We start from the raw sequence: 16,261 nt of genomic DNA, 5'->3' as shown, positions 1-16,261 counted from the left end.
TGGGGCAAAAGATGCCTGTTTATTCTGGAATGTCTCGCCACATTTGAGACTTTGTTGTTTGCTAATTTTTCATTACATACAAACCATACTGGTAAAGTTGTTTAAAGCAAATCAATCTGCCATTAAATGTACTGTTTTCTTCAGGAACTTCAATTTTCCTCAAAATTCTCCATCGTTGTCCTACCTGCAGTGGCGGTTTTTGATATAGATTGAGGTTTTTTGGAGGATTTTTTGCTGTTGGTGTTGCACAAATTTAGGGAAATGCCAAATATTTTTGGAGTAATCCCACTGATGAGTTCTATGATTTAGTCTTTAATGTTTTATAAGACCTAAACATATTAATCACAATAAGTTTTTTTTCTTAGATCTAATCCCTCTGATATGTTTCACAAAGACACACACAGGACGTCACACATTAAGAAATTATTGCTAAAAATGAAGCAGGTGTCTAGCTCTAAAATATGATAAAAGAGCAAAAATAAAACGAAATTATTTGATTTGTAATTTCTTATCAATATTTCCAGGCTTTCTTTGTTTTGTTCAGCAGCATGTTCATATTTGTATAATTTTGACAGAATATATTTCTATGGAGAGCAAAATATTACAAGTTATTTAAGGTTTAACTTGTGTTCCTGTTTTTATTCATATTTATGTTCAAAAAGTTCAGTTTAAAAGGTTTAAAAGTTTAGCTTTAGTGTGTTCGGTTAACGTTTATCTTCTTCGGCCCAAAACCTTTGCGTGTTTTTAACTTAGGCCCCCTGTGTGACTGAGTTTGACCCCCCTGTAATACAGGTGTCGAAAATTCATGCATTTTTTGTGTAAAATGGCTAAATAGAAGATAGGGAACACAACAGGATGTTGTTGTCAAATTTTGTATGTGTGCGGCGTTGGTGGGGTTACTCGCCCAGGGAGTAAGTCAGTGTAGAACCGCCACTGCCTACCTGAGTCGGAACATTGTTGGGATTACACGCTGCCGGTATTCGTGGTGGGGACGCAAGTCGACAGTCACATAGAACTTCACTTAGAAGTCTACATTTAGATTTTTTTATTTAATAGTAATACTAATATCAACAATACTAATGTCAATACTAATAAAAAGGCCTTTAGTATTTTGTAAAATTATTTTTATTAACCTTTCCTGTTTACTGCTAGCCGAACGTAGTCATCAGAACAGGGGAGCCGCTCCTGGGACGAGCAGCTCGCCTGGTTCCGACCCACTCCAGGTTCAGACCTCCTCACAAAAATACAACAGCTGGTGGACAGACGACCCGGAGAGGTTCTGCATAATGAGGCTTTGATTCACTTCTCATTCAACATGTAGTCTTTTTAGAAGAACTTACCATGCCATAACAGACTGTGGTCTGCGTTCACAGCCACAGACACGCCCCCTCCACGCTCTCGCACATCCCGATAGTGTTAAAGGCACCACCACAATCTTAAAACATAATAGGTATTTTACTAAACTACAGAGAGCCACAGCACAAGGATAAAAGAGCCACATGCGGCTCCGGAGCCGCAGGTTGCCGACCCCTGCTCTAAGGGAACCACCATGACATTTTATTATTATGTGGACTTGAACCCGCAACCTCTCAGTCTGGAGTCGTTCATTCCTCCATTCAGCTGCTGATGTCACTGATGGATCACAGACTTCTATCTTCTACAGAAAGTTTCTGTTTAGATTTTGTTTCTCTCATTTTCTAGAAATAGGAGTTGATCTGCTGCTGTGCTGCAGATAGAGTGGCTCAGTGGGAGCACGTCTCTCCCTGAAGGACAAGTGTGAGGGTTCAAATCCTGTTAAACTTTTTACTAAATAAATTAGTGTGTGGAACATCTTCACCTCATTAGAACGATGATCTGCTGGTCTGATGCAGACAGGGCGGCTCTTTGGTAAAATGTCTGACCTCTAAAAAAAATATATGCGGTTCAAATCCCACAAAGTATCGTAGAATTAAACAGTTTTTTTAGAGTGTAGATCATCTTCATCTCAAATCAGAGAAGAGCTGCAGCTCTGAATCAGACAAAGCAGTTCAGTGGTAATGACTTGAACTTATGGACACAAGGTTGAGGGTTCAAATCCCTAGTAGTGTCTTTGTAAATCAAAGGTTTTTTCAGAGTGTAGAACATTTTCACGTCAAAAGAGAGACGAGCTGCAGATCTGCTGCAGACAGAACAGCTCAGTGGTAATGACTTGATGCTTGGAGCAAAACACTGAGGGTTCAATTCCCACTGAACGTCTTTCTGCATAAAATAACAGTTTTTTCAGAGTCTGGAAAGTCTTCACCTCATAAGAACGACGAGCTGCTGTTCTGCTGCAGACATGATGGCTCAGTGGAAAAACATCAGACCATCAAAGCAAACGGTTGCGGGTTCAAATCCTGCTATGTGTCTTAGTATATAATCTAATAGTTTTTCCACAATGTGGAACGTCTTCACCTGATAAGAACGATGAGCTGCTGTGCTAGTCTAGGTAGAGTAGCACAGTGGTAGAGAGCAGGTTATTAATAATCAGAAGAGTGCAGGTTCAATTCCCAACTTGAGACAGAGGCAGTAACTTACCTCTGTCAGATAAAAATAAGAAGGACTTAAAATGATTAAACAAGAAGTGAAGACAGGATTATAGAAAATCAGGGGAAGTTAGCTGAAGATAGTTCAGGAAGAAAAAGTGTAGACAGGTGTAGAGGTCAGGGAGGCAGGACAGTGGTGGGTGGGTGGAGATCGGCCACAAAAAGGAGGTGAAGAGGTTGAAAAGAAATGTGGCCAGTCTCCAATGGGAGCAAGGCAGCAAAGGATGGGAGCAGTAAAGGAGAGATAGGGAGTGTAGTGAAAAAATAGATTTTTCTTGCTACTACTAAAATGACAAACCTTACCTTGAGGCTCTGCATAATAGACAAATAAAAATAGTTGTCTGCTTAACCATTTTCCTGTTCAAATTATGTACTCTTGCCCTCTCTTCATTCATCCTCCCCCTCAGAGGCTGGCCACATCTTTCTTTGATATTTCTTTCATTGTTCTTTTCTGTGACCAGCCTCTCCTCCTGTTCCTCTCCTTCACCTGATCTGTCTCTTCTCTATCCTACAACCTTTCCTATCTTCTGCTGCTTTCTCCCATTTCCTTCACCTTTACAAACTACACTGACTTATTTATTTTCTATCTGACAGAGGTAAGTTACTGCCTCTGTCACAAACTGGGAATTGAACCCTGCACCGTCCCACTTTAATACCCTCTTCTCTACCACTGTGCTACTCTACCTAGACTAGAACAGCAACTTCTCGTTCTTATGAGGTGAAGATGTTTATAACTTGTGGAAAAACTATTAGATTATTTACATAGAGATTGTGTGGGATTTGAACCTTCAACCTTTTGCTTTGATGGTCTGATGTTTTTCCATTGAGCCATCATGTCTGCAACAGAGCAGCAGCTCATTGTTCCAATGAGGTGAAGACGTTCCAGAGTCTGAAAAAACTCTGATCTGTTTTTTACAAATACATTTGGGGGGAATTGAACCCTCACTCATCTGCTAGTCAGATGAAATCATTACCACCGAGCTGTTCTGCTTGTGTCAGAACAGCAGCTCATCTCTCATTTAAGGTGAAGACGTTCTACACTCTGAAGAAAACTACAAAGACAAACAAAGGGATTTGAACCCTCAACCTTGTGTCTATGAGTTCAAGTCATTACCACTGAACTACTTTGTCTGTGTCTGTACAGGAGCTCATCTCTGATTTAAGATGAAGATGATCTACACTCTAAAAAAACTGCTCAGTTTCTCTACAAATATCCTTGGTGGGATTTGAACCCTCACACTTCCACTTTAGTGGTCAGACGTCTTTCCACTGAGCCACTCTGTTCAGATGTAGGGAGATAACTCAGACATGAACATCATCCACCAGTCAGTTTAGTGGCTGATCAGCAGCGTGAAGATGAAGGTCTGATGAAGACAATCATTAGATCAACATCCTCCTCTTCATCAAACTGGATTGAAATTCTAAAGATCTTCATCAGTTTAGTGGTTTGCTAGATCTTCATCAGTTTTTCCTTCCTGCTTCTCTGATCCAGAAAAGCAGGAAAAGGTTCATCAGTGAAGATGTTTCAACCTTTATTTCATACTTTAATTGGTTCATTTGAGCAGAAATGAAATATTTGTTACAAAGATGTTTATTGAACCAAATAAGAGACAGAGGCTCTAAAAAAAAACACTTTATTAGTCAGTTGGATGCTGGTGTCTGCTGCAGGTTCTGGATGCCGGTCGGATCCGGGCCTTTGCAGAACCCTTGGTGCTGCTGCAGGATCCAGACGGCATCTTCTTCAAGATGGTTCAGCAGACGGGCAAACAGGAATCTGCAGCTTTACATGAAGCAGCCAAACAGGTCAGTTCCACAGGAGACACCTCAGAGGATCCAGCAAAGTTCTGGCAGAACCAAACCGGGCCTTTCCTCCTGCAGGCTTACAACAGCAGCCGACGTCCCGCCCCGCCGGCCAACGGACACGCAGAGACGGCGGACGGTCACCTGGTCATCTTTGAAACGGCTCTGTGAGCTCAGACACGCTGCTGCCTCAGAACGGAGCAGTCCGGCCCGAGCGGGTCCAGCCTCTGATGGAAGCACTTCCCTGCTGCTGGGACGCTGCTGGGACGCTGCACCACAGCCACAGCCGGCATCGAACGCCAGCCAGAGAGAGAAAGAGAGCTGAAGAGTTCTCCTCTTCCTCACAGGCGAGCGTTGTTGAGAGGATGAAGAGTTTGTTTCTGTAAATACTTTGCTGCACTAAATGAACATTTCAGTTTTTGGACTTTATGTGTTTTTGAAGCAGCTGAAGACTCAAAAACTCTTCATACAAATATTTATAAAAACCTCAAAAATAAATTAGATTTTCAAGAATTTTTTCCATCTTTGTGTTTCATTAAAAACATTTGAATCATGAGTTCATTTCACTGAAAGCCGTTTCTGGAGCGTGAAATCCCTCAGTTTGGAGGCTCCGCCTTGTTCCCGCCTCACCTGTGTTCAGAGTCTGCAGCCCATCAGGACGGCTCTGCTGTCTGTGCTGCCTTCAAGAAGATCAGGAAAACATAGTTTTAGTTCCCCCACAATGGGAGAGGGGTGGAGCTTGTCCCTCAGGGGGTGGGGTGGTGTTGAGGCGGTGAGCGATGGTGATCACGGTGCACGCTCTGAATTTCTCCCGGATGGTTTTCTGGATCAGCTCGTCCGTCCTGAAACCAAGCAAGAAAAAAATCATTTGCATAATAATAACAGGCATCATTGGTGAAGACCACGCCCTCTTTAGAAAATACATAAGAATGAGGCCCCGTTATACGTGTTGAGCCCAAAATATACATAGAAAAAAGGTTTTTATACTTTAGAAATGTTGAATTTAACACAAGAATACTTATTAAATAACAAGTTATAGCAAATGTTTTTATGACTTTAATCCCATTATTGCTGCTTTTATTAGTAAACTAGTGACGGGCAACAAGATGAAACTTTATGGCTTTAGTTTTAGAAACAGTGGATCCAGACGGCATCTTCTTCAACTGGTGGGCAATTGACGCCAAAACATGAGGAAGATACTGAAACATGTTGGATCAAAATTAAACACTGAAGTTAAAAATATTGAAAAACTGGATTTTCTGTGAAGAAGTGTAAATGCAGGGATAACACTAAAGAACAAATTAAAAAAATATTTGACCAAAACATAAAAGAATATTAAGAAATGAAATTAATGCATAATATTCCAGATGTGAAAAAAAATACATTTTAAAGAAATTTTAAAAATTGTTAGAAAATTTTACACAAAATTAAATTCTACTAAAATGATATACAAACTATTAAAACAGCTTAAATAAACTACTTTTGCTAATACGGACGAAAATTACAGACCAAAAAAGAAAAGTTCAGAAAATTAATGACTAACATTAAAAAATTCAAAATATTTTTTCAATAAATGTATAAAAATACAGTGTGTATTATTTTATAAAATTATTGTGGTTAAGGTATTATTTTAAATCTAAATGTATCAGTTAAATACATATGATAAAAATCTGAAATCTTTGAAAACAGTTTTTAGAGGTTTTTTCCATTCATTTTACAATGAGCATCAAACTGTAGTCCTGAACAATGAATCAGTGAGTGAAACCCCTAGTGGTGATGTGAGGAACTGCATCTGCGTGAGAATCTCACCTCGGGTCCACGTTGGCCGTGGCCTCGTCGATGATGAGGATGCGGTTCTTCCTCAAGATGGCTCTGGCCAAACACATCAGCTGCCTCTGACCCACGCTGAAGTTGGAGCCGGACTCGGCCAGAACCGTCTCCAGCTTCTGGGGCAGCTCCTCCACTGCAGGCTTCAGCTGCACCTGCAGGGTGGAACACGGAGGTGAAGCCCCCCGCCTCAGTTCTGTGGCCGTGTGGGGAAGAAGAGGGTACTCGCCTCCTGGAGGTCCTGCCACAGAGCTTCATCGGTGTGCTGGCTGAACGGGTCCAGGTTCTTCCTCACAGTGTCGGTGAAGAGAACCGGGTCCTGGACAGAGAGAAGGGGTGGGGTGGGGGGCAGCGTTCAGTAGATATTCCTGTACCTAATGTTATATATAGAATTTTATTCCAGCAGGTGCTTCATCTTCTCGCTGGCTTGGAAGGTGGTGCTGATGTCTTTGAGGACCAGAGGCCCGTCTGGGCTGTGGGAAAAGTTCACCCTTGGCTCGGTTAATCGGCTGCAGGATGTCTCCAGGTTTCCCAGTCTGCTTCGCTCTCCAGCTCCGTGTACTCCACCACCCTCTCTTCTTTCCATAAAAAGTCAGAAAATATAAAGTAACAGTATTTTAGATTTTAGAAAAAAAATAAACAAATAAATCTCTGTGGATTTTTCACAGAAATAAAGCTTCTGTTGTCCGTGCACAACCTTAGGTAAATGTTCAACTTCAGTTGTGGAGCAGAATCTCTTAAATGACTCATATGAGTCTCTTGAGGTTTTTGTGTTCTTTCCTTATAATCCAGTTTTCAGGAGACTAGCCTATAGACACCACTGTTTGTTCTCTCTGTTAAATACCATCTGAATCAATGTTTCTCTCTAACCTTTTTGTCATTTTTCTGTTTTGATGGGGGGGCGGGGGGCGGAGTTCCATGACTGGGACAAAGTGAAGTTGCAGTAGCAACATTTTTTTTTCAAACTTTATTTGTTTTATGCAGAAATTGTACAAAATCTCCATCAAATCACAGACACCAGAATAACCGAAATAAAGGTACTTTTGTACAATCTTCTTAGTTAAATAAAATAAAAATAAAAGAGCTGAAAACACAACAAAAACAACAAAAATCAAAAGAAAGACAAAAATAAAAAAGAGAAACACAAACTGCACCAACCCTCTCTATTAAAGCTTTAGAAAATATAATAGATTCCAAAAATTGTAACTTAACCCATGCACAAATTTTTCAGAAAAGTAAATTAAAATAAGCAATAAGTAAACCTATCCATGAGATAAAATCAGACCAAAGGGAGCCCCCAGAAGAAGTTACTTAGTCTGGAAAAGATTAGAATTGTATTTGCTGTGTCTGTTACGGTTTCAGTCACTTTGTGTTTTGTTCCTTCATTTCCTGTTTTATTTTGTAGTATTTCCTGTTTTGTTGTAGTTTCGAGTTTTACCTTGCCCCATCAGTCCTGAGTGTTTCCACCTGTGTCTTGTTGCCTTGTATGTATTTAAGTGCTGTCTTTCCCTTCCTCCTGTGCTGGTCCATATTGTATTCTTCCCCGGTTTCTGAGCTTAGTACATTTCTAGTGTTTTGAGTTTTGCCTGCCGTATGCAGTGGTCTTGTTTTTGTCTTTAGTTTTGTTATTAAACCCCATTCCCTGTATCCTCCTGCCCCCTCTCCTCTCTGCGCCTGGGTACCTCCCACCGCTCCCCGTAACATTATGGACCAGCCATATATGTACCCAGCAGAGAGTGACGTTGGGGGTTTTGGAGCATTCTGCCAGGAGGCAGACGAAGAACGGCCGGACGAGTTCCTCTACCCGGGCATGAAGGACATGCGGCTCCTGGAGGCATATTGCCAGGAGGCAGAGAGGACCAGATGCCCCTGGTCCCAGGTCTCCGGTTCCATTTTCGAGGGGAGTCGCCTAGCCTCAAGAGGAGGTCGCCGTCACCGCCGCCCTCACCGCCCTCACCGTAAGTCCTCCCTTGACTCCTAGATGGCGCTGGACAGTCTCCGGCCACGGGCCTTCCTGGAGCCTCTGGACCAGGACCTGTGGCTGTGGGAGGACCCTTACCTGGAGGAGGAGGGGGTCGAGTCCCAGTGGACTTTGGAGGGTCAGCTCCCCGCCTCCTTCTTCGACGGGCCTCGTTTGGCTGTGCGAAGGGGCCGTCGTCGTCGCCACCGTCCCTCTCGATGCCCCGTTTTGGGTCCGGAGGGGGAACTGGAGGCCTCCCAACCCGGTCCTGCGTCCAGGAGGGAGCCGGACCCATCACGAACTGTTCCGGCTCCAAGGAGGTTGCCGGACGCATCTCCTCCTGTCCCTGCTCCCAGGAGGGTCCCGGACGCACCACGACCCGTTCCGGCTCCGAGGAGGTTGCTGGACGCACCACGACCCGTTCCGGCTCCGAGGAGGTTGCTGGACGCACCACGACCCGTTCCGGCTCCGAGGAGGTTGCTGGACGCACCACGACCCGTTCCGGCTCCGAGGAGGTTGCTGGACGCACCACGACCCGTTCCGGCTCCGAGGAGGTTGCTGGACGCACCACGACCCGTTCCGGCTCCGAGGAGGTTGCTGGACGCACCACGACCCGTTCCGGCTCCGAGGAGGTTGCTGGACGCACCACGACCCGTTCCGGCTCCTAGGAGGTTGCTGGACGCACCTCGACCCGTTCCGGCTCCTAGGAGGTTGCTGGACGCACCTCGACCCGTTCCGGCCCCGAGGAGGTTGCTGGACGCACCTCGACCCGTTCCGGCCCCGAGGAGGTTGCTGGACGCACCTCGACCCGTTCCGGCCCCGAGGAGGTTGCTGGACGCACCTCGACCCGTTCCGGCCCCGAGGAGGTTGCTGGACGCACCTCGACCCGTTCCGGCCCCGAGGAGGTCCGGGCCGTCCTCCGGACCCGCTTCGCCAGACTGCTGTTGGCCCTTGGATTGGCCTTTCGGGCCCCCTCCTCCTGGACTCTTGGAGGAACCTCGGTGCGGTTCCTTGAGGGGGGGGGTTATGTTACGGTTTCAGTCACTTTGTGTTTTGTTCCTTGATTTCCTGTTTTATTTTGTAGTATTTCCTGTTTCGTTGTAGTTTCGAGTTTTACCTTGCCCCATCAGTCCTGAGTGTTTCCACCTGTGTCCTGTTGCTTTGTATGTATTTAAGTGCTGTCTTTCCCTTCCTCCTGTGCTGGTCCATATTGTATTCTTCCCCGGTTTCTGAGCTTAGTACATTTCTAGTGTTTCAAGTTTTGCCTGCCGTATGCAGTGGTCTTGTTTTTGTCTTTGGTTTTGTTATTAAACCCCATTCCCTGCATCCTCCTGCCCCCTCTCCTCTCTGCGCCTGGGTACCTCCCACCGCTCCCCGTAACAGTGTCGTTTGGTTTCAGATATGTAAAAATGTGAAATCTGAAAAAATGTTGCTTCGGGAGGGAGAATCTTTCTGATAATTGTTGGAAAGAAGCAAACCATCATCAATGACAGATATTTAAAGGTCCGTAAACCAAGATCGGCCCATTTTAAGAAGACGTTATCAACAAGAGATGGCGTAAAAGGATTAGTTGCTAAAGGGGCATTAGGCGAGTAGATTTGTAATCCAAAAAAAAAACCGCTTAAATTGAGTCAGAATCTTAAGAGATGTTTTAACTATATAATTCTTAGAATATTCTCTTATTGGGAAATGTATAGGACATTATAACCAGTAGCAACATTATTAGCTTGGCTCACATTTCAATTCATATAAACTTTATTGACGTGAGGAAACAATTCCAGGGATTCTGTTTTCTATGCTTCCATACAGAGGCGCCTCCAGAAATTTTTCAACCACGAGTTATATTTTTAAAATTCATTCTACTGACGTAGTAAAACAGCCTTTAAAAAAACTAAAAGAAAGTTAAAGGCTACTGATAAATTTTGATTTATTGTGTTTATATTTAACGCTCAGGTGTGTCTGCTTGGGGTGTTCAGCTCTTGACTGGGAAAAATCTATAATGAACAAAAAGTGAAACCAGTTGTTCTGAAATAATAATGCCCTTCCATTGTAATTATTCATTATATCTGTAGACATTTCTATTCAGACTAGTTATAAACATGAAACAGTTTTATTATTAGGGCAACATAATTCTAACTTCACCTGTTGGTCCAGGAACAGGCCGAGCCCCTGCTTTTGCCTTGTTTCTCTGACCAATGATGCTGACTGTCCCTCGTCTGATGCTGTCTCATCTTTCTCTTCCTCATTATCTTCTGTCATTTATGCTGGCTGTGGATCATGCTGCTCTGTCTCATCTTCCTCCTCCTTTGCTGCATTTTAAGTGCGTCTGAGGCTGAATTTTGGTTTTGGTTGCACATATTCCAAATTAAAGTCCCATGGCATCTGTTTTCACAGACCTAGATGTGTGATATTTGTTCTCCACATCTGACCCAACCCCTGGGAGAGCGGTGAGCTGCAGACACTGCAGCGCTCAGGAACCATTTGGTGTATTTACTAACCTGAGCAAGGTGATTCCTCTGGATTGTAAAATGTTGCTGTCATCATTCTTGATGACAGCAACATCATTCTTGATGCGGCTCGTCTTCAGTTACCACAGCCTCATCTCTGCAGGTTCCTGTGGTGCTGTGTGAGGACTTGATGAAGCTGTGAGAACACAAGAACTTCACACTCTGCTCTGAATCCTCAGTCAGGCACCAATACAGACCCTACTGTGCAGAGAGCATCCAGAAGGCATTTCTTTACAAGCATGCGGGCTGGGGATAGGTCGTAGTTAAAGATGCACCTCTATTGGGAAAGGGGGCGCCCAGGGAATGACTGCATGGAGTTTCTCTGCAGTGGGAAGTGGCCTCATCTGCCACAAAGACACAAAGATTGACTGATCCACTGTGAAGCGTCTAACCAAAGGTGGATAAAGCCAGTGTCCCACCGTCACTCGTCCTGCTCCAACATCTATCACCAACAACCAACCAAAGCCACAAGAGGAACAACAGGAAAAGTTCCTTTGCTTTGGGGGCCTTCAGGACAACATGCCTGCTGTCCACTGCCCCACTGTCCACTGCCCCAGAGCAATTAAAAGCCACCAGACAAGAACTGATTAGTCTGGCTCCAGGGTGGGGTACTGGTAACTCTTATTGGGGGGAGTAAGGGCATCTAGTAATGAAAAGGTTTTTGTTTGAATCACCCTTAGTCTGGCCCGTCTCCCAGTTCCAGTTTGAGGTGGAAAACACGACCCGGCTACCGGCTCCTGGGATCATTCGGGCACGCAAACCCCTCCACCACGATAAGGTGGCGATTCAGGGAGGGGATATTTATCAGTCACTAGCCAATCACTAACAATTACTGTGGGGAAACCGAAGTTCTCGGAGAAAACCCACAAGACTGCCAAACTTTAATTTGGTTCATTATTTATACATTTTGGTGACTGATTTTTATTTATTTATTTATTTATTAATTTATTTATTTATTTATTTATTTACTTATTAAATTACCTACAATACAATTGAATTGTGTATTTTATTATTTATCTTTAATTGTTATTATCAAGGCCCACAGCAGACACTGACCATATTGTTTAACCTCTAATTCACTTTAAAAAAAGTCTTTTTTAGAATCTAGGGAAAGTCGGAGCGCCCGGTGAAAACCCACTAATACACAAAGAAGCACAAAAACTATTTTGGCACATTGAGAGATTTGCGCAGAAAAACACTTCCAGACAACTAAGTATCCATCCATCCATCCATCCATCCGTCATCTGGGACTTGTTCAGGGGGGCAGCAGTCTAAGCGAAGATGCCCAAATCACTTAAAAATAAAGTCTTTTTTAGAATCTAGGGAAAGCCGGAGCGCCCGGAGAGAACCCACTAATGCACATAGGAACACAAAAACAATTTCTGCACATTGAGAGATTTGTGCACCCTTTGTTCACCCAATATTTTTTACATTTTCAATTTTCAAACAATTTTTTGTAAATACCATTAACACTTTAACCATGCAAACAAAACTAAATATATTAAATTAAACATAATGTTTTAAAAATAGCTTTTCTAACTGCATTTGATCATTTCCCATCTTAATTTATGGGGTCAAATTAGTATGAAAAAACACATTGTAAATTTTAAGAATAGACATTTTACATTATAACTTGAATTAAAAAAAAATAAAACTAAAACTGTTGACCAATGAACAATAATGTTAATTTGTAACATCTGCTTTTTTGTGTTGCCAACTTTTTTTTTTTTTTTTTGGAGTTCTACAATGTTTTTGAATTTTGTTTTAAAACTTTAGTTGATGTAATTCAGAAAATCATCAAAATAGAGTTCATTACAGAAATCTTCTGAAATACATTCTCTGAGGAGCTGAGGTAGTGATGGTTCTTCCTGCCATGAAGAGGAAGATTCTTCTGGTTCTTCCTCAACATTTAGTTCCATCTCAAAATTTGCTCTCCTCTCTCTTAGTTCAGATCCAACATTGGTGTTAGCTGCCTCTTCAAAGCCTTGTGGGTAATAATTGCTGCTCCTAAAAGTCCAGTTTTCTGGAATCTCTTGTAGAGACAGAGAGGAGAGCAAATTTTGAGATGGAACTAAATGTTGAGGAAGAACCAGAAGAATCTTCCTCTTCATGCCAGGAAGATCCATCACTACCTCAGCTCATCAGAGAATGTATTTCAGAAGATTTCTGTGATGACTTCTACTTTGATGATTTACTAAAATACGTCTGCTAAAGTTTTAAAAGAAAATTCAAAAACGTTGTAAAACTAAAAAAAAAAAAGTTGGCAACACCAACAAAGCAAAAAAAGCAGATGTTACAAATTAACATTAACATTGGTCAACAGTTTTATTTTATTTTTTATTCAAGTTTTATTGTAAAATCTCTATTCTTAAAATTTTGAATCTGTTTTTTCATCCTAATTTGACCCCATAAATTAAAATGGGAAATGATCAAAAACAGTTACAAAAACCTAATTTTTTGAAACACTGTGTTTAATTTCATTGATTTAGTCTTGTTTCTGTAGTTAAAGGGTTAATGGTTTTCACGATAGATTGTTTGAAAATTGAAAATGTAAAAAATATTGGGTGAACAAAGATCGTACACATCACTGTAGTATGATGGTATGGGGGAGGAATGAACAATGGTGGCTGGGCACTCCCTCACTGACAGGGGGAGGAGCTCGGTCACTGGGAGAGAGCTAGGAGTAGAGCCGCCGCTCCTCCTCATCAAGAGGAGCCAGTGGAGGCTCGAGCATCTGGTCTGGATTCCTCCTGGACACCGAGGTGTTCCAGGCATGTCCCACTGGGTGGAATCCCCGGGGAAGACCCAGGACACACTGGGGAGATTGTGTCTCTCAGCTGGCCTGGGAACATCTCAGGGCAGCCCCCAGAAAAGATTGAGGAAGTGGGCAGGATATCTGGGCAAGTTGTCTGGAAGTGTTTTTGCTGCACAAATCTCTCTATGTGCAGAAATAGTTTTTGTGTTCCTTTGTGTATTAGTGGGTTCTCTCCGGGCACTCCGGCTTTCCCTAGATTCTAAAAAATACTTTTTTTTTTAAGTGAGTTGGGCATCTTTGCTTAGACTGCTGCCCCCCTGACCAAGTCCGAGATGAGCGGAAGAAGATGGATGGATGGATGGATGGATGGATGGATGGATGGATGGATGGATGGATGGATGGATGGATGGATGGATGGATGGATGGATGGATGGATGGATGGATGGATGGATAGTTAGTTGTCTGGAAGTGTGTTTTTCTGCACAAATCTCTCAATGTGCCAAAATAGTTTTTGTGTTTTTGTGCATTAGTGGGTTCTCTCCGGGCGCTCCGGCTTTCCCTAGATTCTAAAAAATACTTTTTTTTTTTGTGAAGTAGAGGCTAAACAATATGGTCAGAGACTGCTGTGGGCCATGATAATAATAATTAAAAAAATAATAATAAAATACACAAATTTATTAATAAATAAATAAACAAGTAAGTAAATAAATATCAGTCACCAAAATGTATAGATAATGAACCAAATTAAAGTTTGGCAGTCTTGTGGGTTTTCTCCGAGAACTTCGGTTTCCCCACAGTAATTGTTAGTGATTGGCTAGTGACTGATAAATATCCCCTCCCTGAATCGCCACCTTATCGTGGTGGAGGGGTTTGCGTGCCCGAATGATCCCAGGAGCCGGTAGCCGGGTCGTGTTCTTCACCTCAAACTGGAACTGGGAGACGGGCCAGACTAAGGGTGATTCAAACAAAAACCTTTTCATTACTAGATGCCCTTACTCCCCCCAATAAGAGTTACCAGTACCCCACCCTGGAGCCAGACTAATCAGTTCTTGTCTGGTGGCTTTTAATTGCTCTGGGGCAGTGGACAGTGGGGCAGTGGACAGCAGGCATGTTGTCCTGAAGGCCCACAAAGCAAAGGAACTTTTCCTGTAGTTCCTCTTCTGACTTTGGTTGGTTGTTGGTGATAGATGTTGGAGCAGGACGAGTGACGGTGGGACACTGGCTTCATCCACCTTTGGTTAGACCAGGGGTGGGCAATTCCAGGCCTCGAGGGCCGGTGTGTCTGCATGATTTCCAGATACTCTTGCCCTACTCATGGCTGATTACGTGGTTCAGGTGTGTCCAGCCAATAATCTTGCCCTACTCATGGCTGATTACCTGGTTCAGGTGTGTCCAGCCAATCAGAACATGCCAGAGCAGGGTATGCTGGAAAACATGCAGGACTGCGGCCCTCAGTGCCCACCTCTGGGTTAGACGTTTCACAGTGGATCAGTCAATCTTTGTGTCTTTGTGGCAGATGAGGCCACTTCCCACTGCAGAGAAATACCATGCAGTCATTCCCTGGGCGCCTCCTTTCCCGATAGAGGTGCATCTTTAACTACGACCTATCCCCAGCCCGCCTGCTTGTAAAGAAATGCCTTCTGGATGCTCTCTGCACAGTAGGGTCTGTATTGGTGCCTGACTGAGGATTCAGAGCAGAGTGTGAAGTTCTTGTGTTCTCACAGCTTCATCAAGTCCTCAGCACCACAGGAACCTGCAGAGATGAGGCTGTGGTAACTGAAGACGAGCTGCTGCACGGGATAAAATAGGTTGCTGCCAACAGAGAGGCTCTCCAGCTGAGAGACTTCATGATCCACTTTCCTGCAGAGGGAGCAGACCCATGGCAGCTCCAGAATTCTGTTTTCTGTCCTCCAAGGACTGACCCACAACGGCTCTTTTGAGAGCCACCCACAGAACCTTAAAGAGCTTCATTCTCTCTTTTCACAGTTTTTACTCAAAGCTTTGAAAGTACTACATTAGTTGAAAAGGTAAGAGATTAAAACAGGTAAAATAGTACATTTGTAATGGAGCTGAACTGGCCTCTTCCTCGTAAAATCACACTGCTATAGGCGCAGTACAGCTGCTCTGTAGCATAAAAACCATGGATATGTATTACTGGGTTTGGCGTCACGGAACAGACGACGCGACACACATGTGCCATTACTATGCATTGAGTCTTTGGTGCCTTTCTTAGTGAAGTAATGACAATGTCCAAACAAGCACACCAAGAATCACAAAAGGGGATGCAATGTTTTACAATTACCTGCAAAAATGATGACAGCAACATTTTACAATCCAGAGGAATCACCTTGCTCAGGTTAGTAAATACACCAAATGGTTCCTGAGCGCTGCAGTGTCTGCAGCTCACCGCTCTTCCAGGGGTTGGGTCAGATGTGGAGAACAAATATCACACATCTAGGTCTGTGAAAACAGATGCCATGGGACTTTAATTTGGAATATGTGCAACCAAAACCAAAATTCAGCCTTAGACGCACTTAAAATGCAGGAAAGTGCAACTTTGCTGCACGGATTACGTGTGGACAACGTGAATTTCAATCAGATAGAAATATGTGCCAATAACATCCACTTTCTTTTAATGTGTGATGTTTAATGTTTTCATTTATTGTTTATTACCTCAAAATTTGACAAACTTGCTGTGTTCAAGACATTTTGGGGTTGAAATGCAGGAATAAAATTCATTACTTTTACTTTATAGCTGAAGATTAAAGACGTTTACATCTATGCTACTAAATTCTAATAATTAAGCAATACCACTTTGTAGGAAATTTAGGACTAAAGACAACAACAT

The 16,261-nt window shown here is 43.1% G+C and overlaps 1 protein-coding gene and 1 pseudogene across 5 annotated transcripts in view; one reads left to right on the top strand and one right to left on the bottom strand.

Annotated features, from left to right (window-relative positions):
* Positions 1-4,877, top strand: part of LOC101159411 (ATP-binding cassette sub-family C member 4) — a 36,846-nt gene extending 31,969 nt beyond the window's left edge. For 2 of the 4 annotated variants that reach the window (XM_023963378.2, XM_078932681.1), the window contains exons 30-31: positions 4,233-4,367; positions 4,443-4,877. In XM_023963378.2, the coding sequence (XP_023819146.1) occupies positions 4,233-4,367; positions 4,443-4,535 (228 nt within the window). In that variant the 3' untranslated portion in view covers positions 4,536-4,877. Of the gene's footprint in view, positions 1-4,232 lie in introns of all 4 variants that reach the window. The other 2 variants (XM_023963375.2, XM_078932678.1) reach the window with 1 other exon arrangement.
* Positions 4,188-6,606, bottom strand: LOC144990525 (ATP-binding cassette sub-family C member 4 pseudogene; annotated as a pseudogene). The gene is made up of 3 exons (XR_013654485.1): positions 6,596-6,606; positions 6,174-6,443; positions 4,188-5,206 (listed from the first exon to the last, which is right to left on the bottom strand). The product of XR_013654485.1 is annotated as an ATP-binding cassette sub-family C member 4 pseudogene (transcript).
* Between the last annotated feature and the right edge of the window lie 9,655 nt (positions 6,607-16,261).

The sequence above is a fragment of the Oryzias latipes genome, chromosome 2 (genome assembly GCF_053564925.1).
Source record: "Oryzias latipes strain Hd-rR chromosome 2, Olatipes_Hd-rR_3.1".
Taxonomy (NCBI): Eukaryota; Metazoa; Chordata; class Actinopteri; order Beloniformes; family Adrianichthyidae; genus Oryzias; species Oryzias latipes.
The sequence above is the reverse complement of the archived record's forward strand: the minus strand, read 5'-3'. Positions and strand labels throughout refer to the sequence as shown.